This window comes from Orcinus orca, chromosome 1 (assembly GCF_937001465.1).
Source record: "Orcinus orca chromosome 1, mOrcOrc1.1, whole genome shotgun sequence".
In the NCBI taxonomy this organism is placed as follows: Eukaryota; Metazoa; Chordata; class Mammalia; order Artiodactyla; family Delphinidae; genus Orcinus; species Orcinus orca.
The window spans coordinates 103,217,880-103,237,378 of record NC_064559.1 but is presented as its reverse complement, the minus strand read 5'-3'; the positions used below and the strand labels follow the sequence as shown (position 1 = coordinate 103,237,378).

General features: G+C 52.4%; 2 protein-coding genes and 1 long non-coding RNA gene across 4 annotated transcripts in view; 1 reads left to right on the top strand and 2 right to left on the bottom strand.

Annotated features, from left to right (window-relative positions):
• Positions 1–19,499, top strand: part of LOC117198519 (uncharacterized) — a 57,264-nt gene that overhangs the window by 5,693 nt on the left and 32,072 nt on the right. The gene's annotated exons all lie outside the window — the stretch shown is intronic.
• On the bottom strand, positions 776–7,371 carry C2CD4D (C2 calcium dependent domain containing 4D). The gene is made up of 2 exons (XM_004285230.4): positions 2,990–7,371; positions 776–2,024 (listed from the first exon to the last, which is right to left on the bottom strand). Exon 2 carries the CDS (start codon positions 1,946–1,948, stop codon positions 887–889), a length of 1,062 nt encoding a protein of 353 aa, XP_004285278.2. The 5' UTR covers positions 1,949–2,024; positions 2,990–7,371; the 3' UTR covers positions 776–886.
• On the bottom strand, positions 5,607–19,489 carry THEM5 (thioesterase superfamily member 5). Of its 2 annotated transcripts, XM_033415499.2 has the most exons (6): positions 18,882–19,480; positions 17,771–17,972; positions 16,237–16,375; positions 12,996–13,106; positions 12,579–12,703; positions 5,607–12,268 (listed from the first exon to the last, which is right to left on the bottom strand). In XM_033415499.2, exons 1-6 carry the CDS (start codon positions 19,071–19,073, stop codon positions 12,129–12,131), a joined length of 909 nt encoding a protein of 302 aa, XP_033271390.1. In that variant the 5' UTR covers positions 19,074–19,480; the 3' UTR covers positions 5,607–12,128. The 2 variants fall into 2 exon arrangements, with proteins under 2 accessions (XP_033271390.1, XP_033271389.1); XM_033415498.2 differs by having other exon boundaries at positions 12,155–12,703; positions 18,882–19,489.

The window sequence follows — 19,499 nt, the reverse complement described above, 5'->3', positions numbered from 1 at the left end:
GTAGGAGGTAAACACAATGTGACCTACATTTATCCATTTTCCACATTCTGCCCCTACTCACTGGGGTAGCGTTTTCTGGGCACCCCTGAGAACAGTTCTCACAGTCCAGTGGGACCCCCTCTTCCCCCAGGACCTCAATCCCTGGGACATTCTATCTTGGTCTTTCATTACCAAGCACTGTTCTAGCTCCTGGCTCCAGCTTTACCCCCAAGGGTGGCACAGGTGTGGAAGGGACAGGCAAGAGAGAGGACACCTAAAGGCATAGTGTGCTAGTCTTACATCCACTGACTCACTCCCAAGACACGGAAATTTCATGTCTCTTCAGAACAGATGGGGGGTGGGTAGATGGGTGGAGTAGTGCTGCTTTCCCCTGTGCAGCCCCAAGGAACCCCCAGCGGAAGGTGGCTTTTGTTGGTTTCAGTCACAGAGTTTTTTTCTGGAGTGACTCAGTGATTGGAGGGCCCCCTGAAGGGGTAGGGACCTGGTTGAACAGGGAACCTAGAACCTACTCAGGCCAGACCTACTGAACTAGCGTCAGGGGGGGTCTCTCAGGAATGGAGCCCAGGATTCTTTCTGCATGTTTACCAAGCTCATCCAGGATTCCTGATGTCTGGTTATTGTGATGCTCATTCAAGTTTGAGAACCACTGCTTAAGGTCTGCTCCAAATCAGACAACTGAATGAACTTCCTCCATCCCGTGTAGGCCAGGGCAGAGGGAGGAGGGTAGGCTGCAGATCTGAGAGCGTAGGGTGCCAACAAGTGGGAGAGATACCGCCAGAGACAAACAGATATTTTATTAGCAAAAATAAATACATGCCGGGCAGATGGAAAGAATGAGGACTGCAGACCCGCTGGAGACCTCCTGAGGAAGAGGCAGTCTCTCAGGCTACAGGCTGAGATGGGCAGGCGCCAGGGAGGCTCCGGGACCTAGCCCACCACGCAGGGTGGGCAGCAGGGCAATCAGGGGCGTCTCACACTCCCCCAGCAGCACGTCCCTGCGGAAGCCTGCTCCCCTGTCCAGCACCTTGGCCCTCAGACTGTGGGCGGCCAGGTCAGGCGGGCCGAGCCCGTCGAAGAAAAAGTCCTCATTGAAGATGGGGTTGGCGCTGCATTTGACCACGCGGCTCCGCTGGCCCCGCGCCCGGGCGCGCGGCCGCAGCCTCAGCACCACGCAGCAGCCGCCGCCGCCGCTCCCGGGGCCGGCCCGCGACCCGGGCAGGCCCTCGGCGCTCACCAGGCGCAGCCGCAGCCGCCCGGGCCAGGCCTGGTACTCGGCGGATAGCCGCAGCTGCCCGCCCAGGGGCTCGAGGCGCAGCACGCTCTCCTTGGCCGGCCGCAGCTGGCGGCACAAGAAGTCGAGGTGGAAGAGCGGCGGCGTGGGCGGCCCCGCTCGGCGCGGCGCGTACGGGCTGGTGTCGGCCGAGCTCGCCTCCTCTGGGGACAGCGAGCGCGGCCTGGGCGGCCGGGGCCGGCCGGGGCCTGGCCGCGGCGAGCCAAAGGGCGACGAGTCGGGCGACGAGGCCGTGTCGCTGTCCGGGGCCCGGCAGAGGCGCAGGTCCGGGGAGGAGACGTGCAGCCTGAACTGCGCAGGGGGCAGCCCCCCGGACGGGGCGGGCGGCGGCGAGTGGAACAGGGACTCGCGCCGGCGCGTGTGTGGGCTCTCGGGCAGGAAGGCCCAACCTTCGCGGCCTGCCAAGTGCGGCAGCGAACAGGCCTCGGGGAGGCCGCGCCCGTCCACGTCGCGCCCGCTGAGGGGCTCGGCGCCGCCTGGGTCGGGGAGCCGAGGCGGGATGAAGAACTGCGGAATGCGATCGGGGGTGAGGACGTTGGGGCAGGCGCGAGCCAGCGGGCACGGGGTGCGGCGCTTAGGAAACAGGCCGGAGGGCGCCCACCGGGCCCTGGGCTCCGCGGCCCCCACCCAGTAGCCAGCTTTCTCCAAGAGCCACATGCGGTGGGGTGGGGGGGCTGAAAGTCCGAGTTCCACGAGGCCGAGAGGGTCCAAACCCAGCGTCTCAGGTGGAGGCCTGTACAAGGAAAGAAGGAAAGCCCAAGGTGGGTGATGCTGCAAACGAGCATCTGGTCTGCCGCCGTGCCCTTCTTTACGGGCCCACGGGGTGCACAAGCCCCTGTTTGAGCGGGGTGGGGGGAGGATGGGGAGGGACAAAGGGCGGCAAAGTCGGGGGGTCCAGGGAGAAATAGAGGGAGCCCAGGGCTAGACAGTAACATTTTCGGATCAGGCCTCGGACATCCGAGTACACAGGCTCTCCCATTGCTCCCGCTGGTACTGAAGATGTACACCCACTTCAGAGTTAGAAGGCCTTACACACCCACTAGGAGAATAGAGTAACACCCTCATTAACAAAAGGTCTGTAGCCGCAGACACCGACCCGGGTTCGGAACCCCCGCTCCTATACACTCTCCCCCTGAAGAGACACCGCGGCCCTTGGAGGGTTCACCCCCTTCTCTCATGCCCAATCCAGAAGACTAAGGCTCTCCTCCAGTGTCTGATCTGGCGCCCCTTGGGACTACCCCCCTTTCCCCAGCACTCCATCCCCGCAGGCTGCATTCCCGGGCGGCACCGCAAGCTTCTCCAGGCTGAGCCATCCTTCGGCCCTAGCCACACCTGCCTCCTCTCGCGCCTCCTTCGCCTTCCCGAGCCGTTCCAGGCCAGAAGCAGACTCGCTGCACACTTGGCTGCTGCTGCCCTGCGAGCGAGCACTTAGGGCCGGTTCAAGGAGACGCACCTCTCGGGAGCACAGAATCCCACCCCTCCTAAAGCCCTGACTGTCCCGCTCCCTGCGTCCCAGCCCTACCGCATCCCGAGTTCTGCCGCGAGGGCCCAGCCGTTGGGCCGCCCCTCCCACTCCCCACTCCCTTTCTCCCTAGGAAACCAGTGAGCACAAAGACAGCATTGATCCTCTGCCACCCCCTGAGCTGACTCCGGGAGGCCCCGCCGCCAGCGCGCGCTTACCGCACCCCCTCGCCGCACCTCAGGGAGCGCGAGGTTCCGACTTTCTGCCTGGGAGTCTGAGCCCACGGCAGCAGGCTCGGTCAGGCGCCCAGAGTGCAGGCCTCACTGGTGGGCCGCCTCTGGGTCCTGGCCTCTGGCCAGGAGGCGTTCAGAGCCCCGGGGTGGGGGAGCAGCTTTCTCTCCAGCTTGCTACCCCAGCCCAGTCCCGGGAGGGGCTGGCAGGGGCCTCCGTTGCCTACGTACAACCTCTTTTCCTGGATAAACACAGCTCTGTCTTTGCGGCCGTCAGCCCGGCCTTCTTAACTCCTCCCTTCAGGTTGCTAGCAGCAGGCCAGCCCTGTGCCCTGGGGCCTTCTCTGCTGGGCCCTGGCTGCTTGGGAGTTGGGGAGGGCTGCAGTGAAAGGGGAGACAGCCATTAGTGGGCAGTGGCCTCCATCCCTTAATGCTACGCTGGCCCCACCCAGCCCTCCTAGGTGAAAGCCACAGGAACTGCGACACAAATGGTAACTTCTGCAAAGCCCTCCTTGCTGGAATCCTGCCTTGGCCCCTGTTGTTCAGTTCTGGAGACATCCCAGTTGCTCCCAGACAGAGTGATTTGTAGTGACTGGTTCTCTCAATTACACTGGACCAGGGAAAACGGACCAAGCTTGAAATTTCTGGACATAGAGACACTGAGGACAGAGCTGTTTCCATCAGTGAGTCAAGGTCAGGCTGTGTCCACACACCCCCCCATCCTTGTCAGAAGTGTGTTAAACTGTAAACATGGAGGATGTCTCCCCCTTCCTTCCCCTCCTTGAAGGCAGATCCTAGGAGACACAGGCCACCACTGACAAGATGAGACCATCAACTGTATTCCAGGCACACTCACTATCCTTCATTCACTCCTTAGGATGTTTGCATAAGCTATTTCCTCTTCTAGGACCACTTCCCCTTCACCCTTCAGATCTGGAGGCCCTCACTGACATGCTCCCGTTGAAATTAGGGGGTTCTCTTGTCTACTTTCACAGCATCCCATACTTTTCCTTTATGGTACTGTTCACAGTTTTGTTTTGTTTTTTTCTGTGATTTATTTCTGTGATTATTTAATGTCCTCCTCCCTTAGCAGACTGTAAGCATCACAAAGACAGTGCTTAGAACAAGGCAGGTGCTCAAGCAGGATTGTTGAATGGATGAATGATATTAAACAGAATTGTGTCTGAATTAGTTCATTTATCCCTTCATGGTGCTAGGTGCTGGGGAGACACAGAATGGGGAAGCAGACAGGCAATAATGACAGCAACAAGACAAATTGTGAAACTCAGGAAACAAGATGATTATTCTGACATCTGACACTTGAGGGTTTGGGGGGAGCAAATGTTTCTTTTGTGGAGATCTCTGGTGGCACGCAGACCCTCCAGTCCTGTGGCTGCTGACTCAGCTCAGCCCTGGTGTCATTTCTGGAGAGGGTGGTCTGTGTGGAGTGCTGCAGCCGAGAACTCACAGCTGTGGCATCAGTCAGGTGGGTTGGGGATCTGAGCTCTGGGACTTATTAGCTGTGTGACCTCTGGCCTGTAACTTAATCTCTCTGGGGTTCACCTTTCCCATCTGAAAAATGGAGAGAAAATACCTAACTCTCAGAGTTGGCATGAAGATTAAACAAGATCACACATGCGCATCAGTTAGGCTGACTTCTGCTAAAAGTACATGAAAAGAGAAACCCCACTTCAATCTGACTTGACAATAAGGACATTTTTGTCTTCTATGATAAGCAGCCCAGAGGAAGGGTAGGGTTTAAGGAAGTTTGATTCTGTGGTTTCATTCATTCGTTCATTCATCCATAGTTATTGACTACCTACTATGTGCCAGGCACTGTATACTGCACTCTGGGGATATAGCAGTGAGAAAACAGAGAAATCTTCTGGCTAGATACTTTAGTGGGGGAAGAAAGACCACAGACAAAAATAACTGAGTAAAAAATACAGTTTATTAGATGGAAATCACTGTTGGGGAAAAAATTAAATTAGGGGAGGATCATAGAGGGTGTCAGGAGAGCATGCAATTTTACATAGTGTGGTCAAAGATGGCCACCTTGAGAATGTAACATTTCAATAGCGATATGAAGGAAGGAGGAAGGATATCTGAGGGAAAAGCATTCTAGGCAGAAGCAATGGAAATGCAAAGGCCCTGAGGCAGAAGTATGCCTGGAGTGTTCAAGGAGGCGAAGAGGCCAGTGTAGCTGGAACAGAAGGAGTGATGGGGAGGTGAGGTCAGAGAGAGCGGGGCCAGACTCTTTGGGGGCTTGTAGCATTTGTAACAATTTTAGCTTCTTCTTGTGGTGAGCTGAGGAGTGATATGACTTGACTTATGCATTAAAAGGGTTGCTCTGGTGGCTGCGTTGAGAATAGAATAAAAGGAGTAAGGCTGTAAGTAGGGAACTCATATAGGAGAATATTGAAATAATCTTGGCACAAGATGATTGGGGCATGGATCTGTGTTGCGGTAGTCAGTTTCTGGATATATTCTGTAGATAGAGTCAGTAGGATTCCCTGATGGATCCATCCCCATTTAAGAGAAAGAATTATCCAAGGTTCTTGGCCTAAACAACTGGAAGAATGGAGTTGCCATTTACTGAGAGGGGGAAATATCAGGGGCTCAGTTTTAGATCTATTAAACGAGGAGATGTCTGTTAGACATCTAGATGGAGATGTTGAGCAAGCAGTTGGATATATGAATCCGGAGCTCAGAGGAGAGGCCCAGACTGGAAGTATAAAGGTGGGCACCAAGAGAAATGTAGATGGAATTTAAAGTCACCAGATTTGATGAACTGAAGGTAGGAAAGAAAAAGGATCCAAAGACCGAGTCCTGAGTGCCCAACAGTTAGAGTGGGAGAGGAGGAGGAACCAGCTGTGCCAGATGCTGTGGGAAGGTCCGATAAAATAAGGACTGAGAGTTGACCGTTAGATTTAGCCCTGCAGAGTCATTAGTGACTTTGCCAAGACCAGTTTCAATGGAGTGGTGAAGGCAAAAGCCTGATTGGAGTGGGCTTGAGAAAGAATAGAAGGAAGAGAGCAAAGACAACTCTCTGGAAGAGTTCGCTAAAAGAGTAGGGAGAAGTGGGGCAGTGGCCAGAGAGGGAGTAGCATCAAGAGAAAAAAATTTAAATGACAGAAATATGGTATGTTTGCTGATGGGAAAAATCAAATAGAAAAGGAAAACTGACAATGCAGAAGAGAGAAAGGAGAATATTTGGAGCAATATTGCCAAGTAGACTAGAAGAAATAGGTCTCATGCACAAGAAACAGAGCTAAGGGTGGCCCCCTGCCTGCTGTGTGAACAGTTCACCCACAGTTACTGGAGGGGAAGTAGAATAAATTGGTAGAGGTAGTAGGTGGAGAGGTGTGGTAGTGGGAGCTTGCTCTTTCTGAACGCTTCTGATTTCTCAGTGAAACAGGAAGCAAGATCTTTAGCTGAGAGTGATGATGGGGGAGGAGGTGGTGCTAGGCATTTGAGTAGAGAGGACCAGGAAAGAAACAGTCGCCTAGGAAAGCAGGAGAGTGAATGATCTAGGAAACTGCAGGATGACTGCAGGGCAGTATTACGGGCCCACTTTAGGATAACGATCTAGGCTTTAAAGTGAGACCGGACAGCAAGGTTGTGTGGGTTTTCTCCAGCTGTGTTCAGCTGTGCAGTGCGCTGGGGAAAAATGGGCAGAGGTTTGGATTTAGCCAGGGTTATGCTCAGTCTTTGACAGTTCATTTTCCTCCTTTCTCTTGCCTTCCATTTCCTTCTCTTGGTGGATATTAAATTAAGGATGCACACAAGGGTGTACAGCAGTGGGATTGAAAACTGACCGCAGATAATCCACAACCTGGCTGTGTTAGTTGGGGTCTGGTGAGGAAAACGGCAGTTGTTAGATGGTTCAACAGAGGGAGTTTGACACAGGGAATTTGTTACCAAGGTGGTGGAAGAACACAAAAGGCAAATAGGAAGATGAGGGCTGTCTAGCAGGATCTGTAACCATGGAGACACAGCCACTACTTGAGTTGCCTCCCAAAACAGAGAAGGGGAGAAATACCCTGACATCTCCTTACTTCCCACCTTCCAGTCTTCCACCAGCCTTCCAAAGCCAGATGACAAAGGAGACTGGGAAATGTATATTGCAGGCACTAGCCCTCTGCAGTCTAAGGCAGAGTAGGGGAAGGGTGGGGATCTGAGAGCCATCAAGCAAATGACTGACACACTGGGTAGCCAAACAATAAGACATCAGACCAGGAACTTGGAGATCACCTCATCTACTCTTTAGTTTTTATAGAGCAGGAAACAGACCCAAAGAGAAATGATGGCCGAACAGTAGCAGAGTTGAGACTAGAACCCAGATCTTCTATCTTAAAGAGCATGGTTCTTTCTTGTACCCCAGGGGTCTTCATAATTGAGCAGAGCTTCTCCCTTGAATGAGGGCCCAGGGTGTGGCCTCCGCACCTCTTCCAGCACCATTGCTGCCACTCAAGAACTATGTAGGTGGGCTTCCCTGGTGGCGCAGTGGTTTAAGAATCTGCCTGCCAATGCAGGGGACACAGGTTTGAGCCCTGGTCTGGGAAGATCCCACATGCCGCAGAGCAACTAAGCCCGAGCGTCACAACTACTGAGCCTGCGCTCTACAGCCACAAGCCACAACTACTGAGCCCGCGTGCCATGACTACTGAAGCCCACGCGCCTAGAGCCCGTGCTCTCAAACAAGAGAAGCCACCGCAGTGAGAAGCCCGTGCACTGAAACGAAGAGTAGCGCCCACTCGCTGCAACTAGAGAAAGCCTGCGTGCAGCAACGAAGACCCAATGCAGCCAAAAATAAATAAATAAAATAAATTTATTTAAAAAAAAAAGAAAAGGAAAAAGAACTATGTAGATGACCCAGGGCCTTGACCTCCTTTTTCTCGTCAGTGCCACTGTAGAGGGACACTTAGAGGACTGGGCAGTACAGAGTGCTTTCCTGGGTTCAAGCCAGATGAAGAGACACAGAGGGGACAGACCTTTCCTCCAGGTCAGCAGACAACTGCTACAAGACTCCCTGGGCTTTTCGGCTAAATTGTCCTGTGTCCTTGAGCGGTGGCCTCAGGCAGCATGACTTGGCCACCAATGCTCACTGTAGGTGCTAGCAGGTGATAGGGTTGGTGATATACTGTGTCTTGCAGCTCTGGCTCCTCACCCAGGACCCGTGATAAATGACCTAACTCTGTGGTCTTAGTTTCAGGAAGACCTTAGGGGCCCCTTTTTTAAGAGCTGGTATGAACTATTGGTGTCTCTTGCCATCTGGAACTGGTTGGTCTTACAATTGCCTTATTCACTCTTTGGTTTCTCTTGGCACTTGATTCAGACATTTGGAGAACACATATCCTTCAAGCAGAATAAGCTGATTCGAGCAGAATAACCTGCCACATTTGCCTGGATGGCCTGTTGGATTCCACCCCATCTGCCTATGTAGTAGCTGTAATTCCAATGAATGCACTACACATGGAATTGGTTTTTAAAGTGTGGAGGCAGAAACTCCCCTTGTTTCTGCCTAGAAAGCTGCAATACTTGGCCTCCTGGGAGAAGAGAGGCATCTGTCAAAGCCCTCGACACTAGAGAAGTATTCCAGCAGCTGATGACCTCATTCCCCTTACCAAGATCCCTGCCTGCCCACTTGGCCTTCTCCAGTCAAGGCTGACACTCCCAGCCTGGCTGTGGGGCCTTGCCTGAGAGCCTCCTACCTCTGTAGATTTCCAGCTTTTGCCTGTTTCTGTTAGAAGCTGGCCCCAGTAGAGAAGTGACAGTGTGCATCCAACCTCTGCCATCCTCAACACATGACTTCCAAAGTCATCCTGGGTGTTGACATCCAGTTTCCAGACGAGAGAAGAGAGAAGCAAGCTGTACTTGAGTTTCCAAGTACCACTGTTTCGGTTTCCTTCGTTTACTTGACTGCATAGGAAGGATAGAATATATTTCCCTTCTTCTCTTGGTAGTGTTTAAATGAAGATTAGGTCCTTTTTGACTGTGAATAAAGGACAATATGTTTTTGGTATACACTGATTTAGACTCTGGGCTTAATAGGTTATCAAAGGCAATCGTGAAAGCACAGGAGAAAGAGTTTTTATGTGAGTATATGGGGGAGGGCATAGTTGGCTGCCACAAGATTTCTTGTTATGGCCTCTAGTAAGCCTCCCGTTTTTGGAGGGCACTGGATCAAGTGCCTTCAAATCCACGTCAACCAATCTTTTGCTCGTTATTGAAGACAGATGGCTTAGGAAGTGTGTGGTCTAGTTACTAGAAAGAGAACCTGATCCACCCACCTCTCCACCACTGCTGAATTTGGGTCCAACTCTCTGACCCTGTTCCATGCCACAAAAACTTCCTTCTCTCTGATCCCCTGAATCCCCAGCCCTAGTCTCAGGTCCTGGAATATTAGCTGAGGCCTGAACTTGAATTCTTCACTTGTCAGGATGAGGGTTTGGACACAGACCCATCCCTCCTCTGCCTATCCTCCTTTCAAACTGAGGCAGTGGCTGCTAGCTACTTACCAAACCTATTTCTCTTTCTTCTACAACATAGAATTACATCATATTTTCCGGCCAACCTCCCTTGCAGTTTGGTGCGGTCTTGTGACAGAGGAAACACTTTGAAGTTTGGCCCCCTAAACCTCCCTTGTTATTCTCTCTTCTGGCAACTGGATGTCAACACCCAGGATGACTTTGGAAATCATGTGTTGAATCATGTTTGCCAGTCAGGTTCCTGAATGACTGCTAGACACCAAAAATTGGACTTTGTGTGAGTGAAAAGTACAGTCTATTTAAGATACAGGTTAGATTATGGAGATGTAAAGGTTTATCTGTGTCAGCACTTGGCATTACCATACCTAATAATAAAATCCTTTATGACATGTCACTTGGAGCTCTCATTCTTTGGTAAAACTCCTCTAATCTTTGACCTCTCCCTGGACATCCCCTCCACCTACTGGGCTTGATGGAATCCTGCCTGTCCCTGTGGAAGCTGCTCAGTTTCCCACCCCTGTCCTCTGCAGGCCCAGAGGAGGTACAGTCTTCTCCTGGGTGGCCATTGCCTCCTCCAGTCCATTGTTCTTCCCCCTCACATCAAACCTTTCCTCCTTAGAAATGGGCACCCCTTCCTCCGGACCTCTTTCCCCACTGATGGCCTTGCCTCCTATTTCACTGAGGAAGTCGAGGTGCTCTGGGATAGATCCCGGCAACTTTCCATCCTGCTCTGCACGCCCCACTTCTTCCTTTTGGTCTCAGAGTCATGTTGATGCTGTCCCGTGACTCCTGTCTCCACTGTGCTCTTGATCCATCTCTAAGACCATAGAGCTGTTCTGTTGGAGGACACCTCTCTCTCTCCTAGGGTTTCAGCCTCTCTCCACTGGCTCCTTCCAAAACAATTTATAAATATACTCAAATCTCTCTCTTTAAATAACATAACAGCGACAACAACAACAAAATTCCTAGAAAGAGTCATCTAGCTTCACTCTGTCGTTCCCATTCAGTTTTTCATCCACCATAATCTGGATTTTGTTCCCACCTCCTGGCAAAGAAGACCACCACCTTCCTCTCTGCCAAGTCCAAAGGCCTCTTTTTAGTTCCCATCTGCCTTGCCTTCTATTTAGCATTTGATACTGTTGACCTCGCCTTCTTAAGGATGGTCCATCCTGTCCTATTCTTAGCTTCCTTAGTGGGTTTGTTTTTTTTTTTTTGTGGTACGCGGGCCTCTCACTGTCGTGGCCTCTCCCATTGCGGAGCACAGGCTCTGGACTCACAGGCTCAGCGGCCATGGCTCACAGGCCCAGCCGCTCCGCGGCATGTGGGATCTTCCTGTACCGGGGCACGAACCCGCGTCCCCTGCATCGGCAGGCGGACTCTCAACCACTGCACCACCAGGGAAGCCCCCTTAGTGGGTGTTTGATTCTCTGCCCCAGCTTTAAGCCTTAGTGTGACCAAAGGTTCTGTCTTTGACCCTTTTCCCTGTCCTTCCTTTCTCTCCCATCCTGTCACTCTCCTCTTCACTTTCATTCTGCATAATCCACTCCCAGGGATTCGATGTCAGTTTTGATACTGATGACTTACAAATCGAGTCAGTATGTCATCAGTTCTGAGTTCCAAATTACAATATCCAGGCTCCTGCTGGGGATCACCATGCGATGGGGGTTCCATGGGGTTCCATGCGTGTGAAACTGAGCTCATTATCTTCCCCCACCTCAAACCTGCTCCCCTGTATTCCCAATGATGCCACCTGGAACCACCAAGCTGGAAACTTGGAGTCATCCTTGAAGGCTCCCCTTCACAGATCCACTACATACAATTAGTGGCAAAGTTCTGTACTCTTTTGTTTGCAACATATTCCATATCTCTCATCTTCATGGCTTTGAACCATGTCAGGTCCTTCCTATCTCTAGTTTGGAGCCCTGCAAGGGTCTCCTAACCAGTGCTCCCACCTTCAGTCTTGCTGACCTCTTATTGCCACCAGAGTCATCTTTTGAAAAAACAAAACTTTATGTCACTCCCAAACACTTTAAAGGCTCCCTGTTGCCTACAAGACACAGTTCAAGTTCCATTGCAGGGTTTAAGGAGCCTTCCATGGCCTGCACCTGCCCTGACCCCTTCTCTTTCCCTAAACTCCTGCCCCACTCAACACCTTGCTGTTCTCCAAAGTCGCTGTGCTCTTTCATCCCTTTGTGCCTTTGCTCACAATAGTCCCTCTGTTTGGAATAGTCCCCTGCCTGCCTGGTGGATACCACTTAACTTCTGAGACTCCGTTCAAGCACAGCTTCCTCTAGAAAGCCTTCTTTGATCGCTTTCCTAGAGTAAAACTGACCGCCCCCCCTCTTTGTGTCTGCACTGCACCCATAACCAGAGCCACGGTGGGGTGGGAAGAGCTGATGGGGCACTCTGCTCCCGGCCCACAGTTGTGCATCTCGAGGCCAGGGGCCCTGTCTTTCATCGCTGTGTGCTTGGTGCCTCACCCAGTGCCTGGTCCCTGGCAGATCTCAGTACATCGCTTCTATTGGTGCTGGATGGGAAGGTGGGTATGTGGAAGGCCCTGGAAGGATTTTCATTTCCAACTGCAGAAGGGTCTTGGACTGCGAACGGGGCTGTGAGACTTTATTTATGCAAAGGAAAGTGCCTTCTCCCTCACTTCACCAGTTACTTTCCGGACACCCCCCGCTGCTCTGGAGTGTGTCCCAGGTAGGCAAGGCGGTTGGCAGTAGGCTCTCCTGAAGGCACAGCGTGTAGTATTGAGATGAATCCTCTTCCAGCTGCAGCTGGAAGAAAGTACCTGCCAGAGAAGGGGGAGCCACGTGGCAGGAGCCAGAGCACGGATGGTAGGAGCTTGATGGGTTGCTCAGAGCACGTGCACCCAGTTACTCAGTACCTGGGTCCTCTCCTGTGGTACAGGTTGGGCCACTCATACATAGAAAAAAAACCCTAGTTGGGTTTTCCCTCACTTTGTCTGTGTCTCCTGCAGGTACCCAACCCCACTCTAAAAAGCTGGACCCCGGCTTGGGACTGGATCCTTAACATTCCCCTTCTGTTTGTTCTGGGTGTCGGGGTGGCAGGACAGGGCCTGGGGCTGAGGCTCTCTCTACCTGAAGCTTTGGTGTAAATGGTCTGCTGGTCCGTGCTCTGGGCGACGCAGGATATGTAAAGCTTCTGGTCCTCAACCTTTTCCATTCCAACGTTCAGCACAGCCAGAGAGCCCATACGGATCAAGCTGGGAGAGGAGGCGGCTTAGCCCCTCCCTCACATGAACCCCTGGCCGCCATCCCTTTACCTCTCTGTCCCCCCATCCTTCTCTTCATCCCGCCCTGCCTCAAGGACTAAAGTGGTTCTGGGCTCAGGGCCCATCTGCCAGCGACCAGAATCTGACAGCAGAGGTTGCATTCCGGCCGGGAACCAGAGGACCGTGTGGCTGGGGAAGGAGAGTGACAGGCAGGACTTCTACACCTCAACTGCCACGCATGGCTGTCCCCTCAACGGCCAACACCCCAAGGATCCGTACTTACTTTTTGAACCTGATGTTGAGATTGTGTGTGAACAGCCCCTCTCCAGCCAGGTAAGCAGTTTTAGAGAAGGTCTCGTCTATCATGGCTGCCAGTGACCCTCCGTGGGCAAACCTAGTGGTGGGGGCAGGGGGCAAGGCCAGGGCTGGAACAACCCCACCTCCATCTTTCCCCAGGAATGGAAAGGAAACAGATCTGGATCCCGTCTGATCAAACCAGTCAAAATCAGCTGATTTGTCTTCCATGTCGCTACAGCATGTGTTAGCAACCACTGATACCATGATTTTATTTCACCGGGAAAAAACTTTTTTTGTTGTTAGAGTTAATGGAAAAACCTTTTTCAGATTCATCAGCTAATTACTGGCGGCAACTACCATAATTTGGAAAGGTGCACTCCTACAGGGAATGATAAAGCCCCTGAACTTTTGGGCTTTAGTCTCTAAACCATGACCTTGGGCCAGCTCTCACCTCACTAGTCACTATGGCCAGTGTTGAGCCCACATTTTCAAGATGGGTAAACGTGGAACTTAACTTAGGACCTATAAAGTGCTGACGAGATAGACCCCCGAGCAGTGCTGCCGGTGGAAAGCCGAGAGCCGGCTTCAGCAGGATGATGCCAACACTTGCTTTGTGTATATCACATAAAACTCTCATTCTCACTTGTGTAAGCTGACCTTCATGCCAAAGCTCCATTGCTGGTTAAGCTGGGGACAATAGAAAGGCACCCAGCTGGGGGCCATGCAACCACACCCACTTGGTTTGACTCCTTGCCTCCACGTTCACTACATGTTTGATCTTGTGTAAGTTGCTAAACCTTTCTGAGCTTTAGTTTTCTCAGTGTGAATTGTGAGTAAAAATAATTTCTATCTCATCAGATCAAATGAGGTAATGTTTACAAAACCTCATGTACGCTTCTAGTCACCTCCCTTCTCCTATTGCTTGAAGGAGGGGAAGAGTTGTTGCCAAAGAACCCTAAGCCTGCTCTTCCCTCGTTGTCCTCACTGGCCAGGCAGGAGACCCAACCGCAAGTGTGTAGGTGCTTCAGGGTAGCTCTTGGTCAGCCAGAAGCCTACCCGGCCTCATTGCCTAGGGGCTGGGTGGGTACTTGTCAAGATAATAGAAAATACATATATTGGTCTCTGTCCTTGATTCCTGGCACAGAGCTCCTGAAACTATTTCCTGGGTGATGAGTGTCTTTTCTAATGAGGCAACTCCCGGCTGGTTGAGAGCTGGTCACCAGAAAGACCAAGCCATGATTGGAAGCTTGGAATTTTCAGCCCTGCCCCCCGCCCCTCCCCCAATTCTCTTGAGAAGAGAGAAGGGCTGAAAATGGAGTTAATGATTGATCATACCTATGTGTTGAAGCCTCTATAATAATTCCAATTAGTATGGGTCTCAGAGAGCTTCCAGGTTGGCGAACACATCCACACTAGAAGAGTGACGCACCCCAACACCGCAGGGACGGGAGCTCCTGCGCTTGGGATTCTCCCAGACCTTACCTTATGGGTTTCTTCCACCTGGATGTTCATCCTTTATCATATCTTTAATAAACTGGTAACTATAAGTGTTTCTCTGAGTTCTGTGAGTGGTTCTAGTAAATTAATCCAACCACAGGAGAGGGTTCTGGGAACCACCAACTGTAGCCAAATCAGACAGAAGTTGTGGGTAACCTGGCCACCTACACTTGCCATTGGCATCTGAAGAAGGGTGGGAGCAGTCTTGTGGGACTGAGACTTTAACCTGTGGGATCTGGCACTACCTCTAGGTAGACAGTGTCAGAATGGAGTTAAATTGTAGGACACCCAGCTGGCGTCACAGAGCATTGCTTGTTGTGGGGAAAAATCTGCGAACATTTGGTGAGCAGAAGTGTCGGAAGGGAAGTGTTCTATATGAGAGTAAAGGAGACTCACAGGAAAGACAGACGTAGCAGGGAAGAACTGGGTTTTTCCTTACCCAGGAGATAGACTGAACTGGGTTTTTCTAATTTGGTGCTCATTTCTTCTCTGGACCCCCTCAGTCCTCTGGCCTCAGTGTTGGGTGGTCCTCTTCTGACTCCACGGCCCCACCTCCATGAGGCCCTAAATAAAGTCAGCCACACTCCATCCTATCCCTGCCTTCTTGGGGGTGTTCCTCTTCAGAAGGGAGGGGACCCATGGCCTGGGTAGAGCTCTGACCTAGTCCCCCAGTGTCTGCCTGCACTAGTGTGGAAATCAGTGTCCCCATGGAAGATACCTTAAGGATGGCCAAGGTGACAAAGGGCTGCAGTCTGAATCCATGGTCTGTAGAGGTGCTGACATCTATTAAGCTCTTTGAATTCTGTTTAACTGCAATTGAGTCTCTCTCAGGCCTTGGGACCCTAAAGCTTCTCCTTCCCCCTCCTCCCTCTTCTCCCTTGCAGGAATTCTGAAACCAACGATAGCATTCAGTGAGTGTCTAAAGCAGGAACAAGGATGGAGAAGGCAGACACCCGTGGACACGGTGACCCAGTATTCTCGGGCAAGAAGCTCAGGGCCAGCCTGATTTCCCTTGTGAATGTATTTATGGCCAGTGTGAGTTCTTTCCTGGGTCTATTGCCAGTTTGGAGGCAATGGAGTACAGTGGGAGAAGCAATGGACTTGGAGTCCCAGCTCCTGGATTAGAGACCTGGTCCTGACCTTGATGGCCTGTGCTACCTTGGGCAAGATGACTTACCTCTGTGTGCCTCGGTTTGCCCATGGATAGAAGGTGAAGTTTGGATAGATGGCCTGATAGCTATATTGTGCTTTATGGTTTATGAGCACATACCTATAGGCCCATAATATCATATCTATCAGCTATTCTGGAAGGTAGCTATTATTGCACCGAGATTTAGGTAAGGAGACCGAAGGCTGGAGGTTAAATTGCTTGCTCGGGATCTCCAAGCAAGCCTGACAGAGCAGGACTGGGAGCCTGGCTCCTAATTCCAGATCCTGTCTTCTTCCAAGTCCAACACATCCTTCTCAAAGTGGCTTCTAAGACCCCTTCTTACTGGAAAATTCCCAGACCTGAATAAGGAGGCTCTTTTTTATCTGCACAGTGGGGACTGGACCAGATGACAGAATATCCTTCCAAGTCTGTGAGACTGGAGCCCAGAGCTTCCCACTCCCAACCCAGCTCCTTAGAGAGAGGTACAGACCCCAGAGCCTGGTTGCACCCAATCCATCTCCTGACCCAAGCCCAGGAAGCAGCCAAAGATGTCCCCCACTGGGCCTGCCTGTGGCCTTACCCTGGGGGCCCCTCCAGGTAGGGGCCTGGTTGGAAAAGACAGACAGACTTCTTCTTGGATGGGTGGAAAAAGATGACATACTCGTAGCTTTGTCCTTCCGTTTCAGTACACCTGGTGAAGATGTGACAGTCACTTTTGTCTGGGGAGAGATGGGGAGTGACAGCTGAAGAAAGGAGTGTGTGAGGGCATGGGGCCCAGTCAGGATGAAGGGCCAGTTGTTCAGCAGCATGGATGGAGCCCGGCCTCAGGTATAGGGTTGAGGAGAGAACCAGAGGACATACAGGCTCTGCTCTCAGGGAACCTTCAATTGGAGAGCAAGGTACGGACCTGTCCTCAGGCTCTCGGTCTGAGGGGGACACAGCCCTGTCCTCAGGGAGCCCTGAGTCTGTGGGGACACAGCCCTGTCCTCAGGGAGCCCTGGGTCTGTGGGGACACAGCTCTGTCCTCAGGGAGCCCTGGGTCTGTGGGGACACAGCCCTGTCCTCAGGGAGCCCTGAGTCTGTGGGGACACAACCCTGTCCTCAGGGAGCCCTGGGTGTGTGGGGACACAGCCCTGTCCTCAGGGAGCCCTGGGTCTGTGGGGACACAGCCCTGTCCTCAGGGAGCCCTTGGTCTGTGGGGACACAGCTCTGTCCTCAGGGAGCCCTGGGTCTTGAGGAAGAAACACCCATGAAGTTCCCTGGCTGAGAATAGATGTAGGGTCGGGGCAGGTCAGACTTTAAGAGACCTTAAACATTGAAAATTAAAGTGTGCGGCATTTAATTCACATATAATTCAAAATAACAATACTGAACAGAAAAATAAGTGCAGAAGAGTCCCCCAAAGTTCTGATTATTTTTCTCAAGGCGACTATAAGAACTATATCCTTTTTGGATGGAATCCAAAGTGTTCAAAAAATTTTGGTACACCTGCTTTGTTTTTTCCCTAAACCCAATGTACCACCCATTCATCACTGGGCTGGAAGAACACATATGTGAATGAGAGAGACAAGTTAACACACACGCGTGCTCACACACACGCACACGCAGAGAGATCAAAGTGGAAAACTCTATCACTCGGATCTGTGGGTGTTTCAGGAGAGCCTCTGGGCCTAGCAGAGCAGGGATGGTGTGCAGAGGTCTGCAGTGGTTAAGGGAGAGTCCTCAGACCTTTGTGGGGTGGGCAGGAGGACTTGGGATAAGGCTTGAGAGTAAGGGAAGCAGCCCTGGTGAGAAGGCAGCGGGGCAGGGAGCTGAGTCAGCAGTTCTCCAGTGGGTGCACTCTGGGCTGGGAGCAGAGGTAGCTGCTAGGGTGTGCTCTCTTCCCCTGGGAGGAGGGGAGCCAGGGGCCTGAGAGGATGCTTTTCTCATCCACCTGCCTGGGGCTGCAGCGGGAGGGGCGGAGTTAGCAGAAAAAACTTCTGGCCGAGAACTGGCACAGAGCTTGTGAATTTCCTTTTTGAGCGACTCTGACCACAGGGAAGGGGGCTGGCTGATCTGACCCTGGTGGGCTGGGGTGCATGTGTGCCAATGGGCCCTCTGTGCCCAGGCCTTACCTGAGGAAACTGTTAACACTAATGGGAGCTTGAGCCCCTGGATGTGGTTTCTGTTGGACTTGAAGGAGGGCAGTCTGATCCAGCCATCGGCCTTAGTTTTCTCCAGAAATTTGTGGTACAGGTTCAGCATGTCTGGACACCAGCTGGCATTGGGGAGGGTGTAATTCTTCAAATCTGTCTTCTCCTGACAGAATCTTGAGACCTGGGCAGGAAAAATCAGGGAGACTAGACAGCTTCCTGGGAGGTGGGCTGCTGCTTGGGCTTCAGGACCTGTAGGTAGTGCGCTCCTGGGTTCCTGGGCTCTTCAATCCCTTCCGCCAGTGTTGACTTGAGGGAAATGGCCCTTGGGGACTCCTGTGGGTGACCAGGGAAGGGGACACTAATGTGCAAAGGAAGGGAAGGAAAGGCATGGGGGCTGACAGAGGCACGCTGCTCTGTGGTGGCGCATTAAAACTGTCCTGTTTTAAAGCCTGTGAGCTGTTCTTTGAGGCTGAGAACGGCTAGTATCAGCCCCACCTTGCAGATGGGGAAACTGAAGAAACACGGCTAAGGTTGCCAAGCTTGTGAGTGTGCGAGCTGATGGTCAGACTAGAGCTCATCCTGGGACACTGTCTACCCTGGGGGTGTGATCACAGGTGAGGACCACTGTTATCACCCCCTCACTTCAGGGGCTACTCCAGCTCTGTCCATAGCCGTGGGCCTGCCCGGGGAAGGGGGGCTCCTTTGAAACCTGTTTTGGGTGCGGTACCTTCGGTGGGATGAGGAGGGGTCCTCTGTGATGCCGGATGCTCACGCACCAAACGCACCCATGGGCAGTCGGCCGCACGCAGGGTCCTTTGTCTGGGGGTGTCTCAGTTCAGCTGCAACAGTCTGAGTGCCATAGGAGGAAAGTGAGTGGTGGCCACGCAAGATTCAGATCAGGTTGAAAGTAACCTGGTAGTCTTAGCTGTGGATCTGGGCTACTTGGTTTCCTTTGCCAAATCAAATAGCTCCCCACAAACTGCTCACCTGCCCCAGCCACAATCTGGGAAGAGGAGATTTGGGGTGCTCCCTACACCCGCGGCCCCCAGGAGAAGGGCTGCCCATCTGGCTGAGTGGGGCACTCACTCACCAGGGAGTCCATGGAGGATCCGAATGCTGAGGCAGGGCTGAACGTGGGCAGGATGTAGGGGCCGCCAGGAAGGGCTCCGTGGTGGCTAGGTCTTGCTGCCACCTGGAGGCCTCTTCTCATCATGGCTGAGCGCTGGGATCGGGTCGGCAGGGCTGCGGCAGCGAGGCGAGTGGTGCACTTTTTCGGCTGCATCTTGGGGCTGTCGGGGCCGCCACCTCTGAGAGAAGCCTCACTCTTTGTCACAAAGCTTTCATTAGCAAGCTGCCACCGCAGATGATTAGGCAAGGCTGGGCTGGTTTGATACAACACCCATAGATGCTTGGGGACTTTACCTGGTCCAGCGTCACCCCCCAACCCCAGCACTTGGGGAGGGGCAGATGCTGCTTGGGCATGAATAGCAGGATTGGCCTGAGTTCAGAAAGAAATATTTATTAAAGGGGCAAAAAAGTACATAATGAAATCGTATAGCGTATATGAAACTTTGGAGAGTTGCCCCGGAGTTTTTCTGGGGAGAACTCAGTCATATTCCCAGAAAGATAAGGGAGGTCTAATCCTTGATTGGAGGCTACTGGTGGAGTGTCTGCGTGTGTTGGTGGAGTGTTTGTGGCAGGTGCAGCC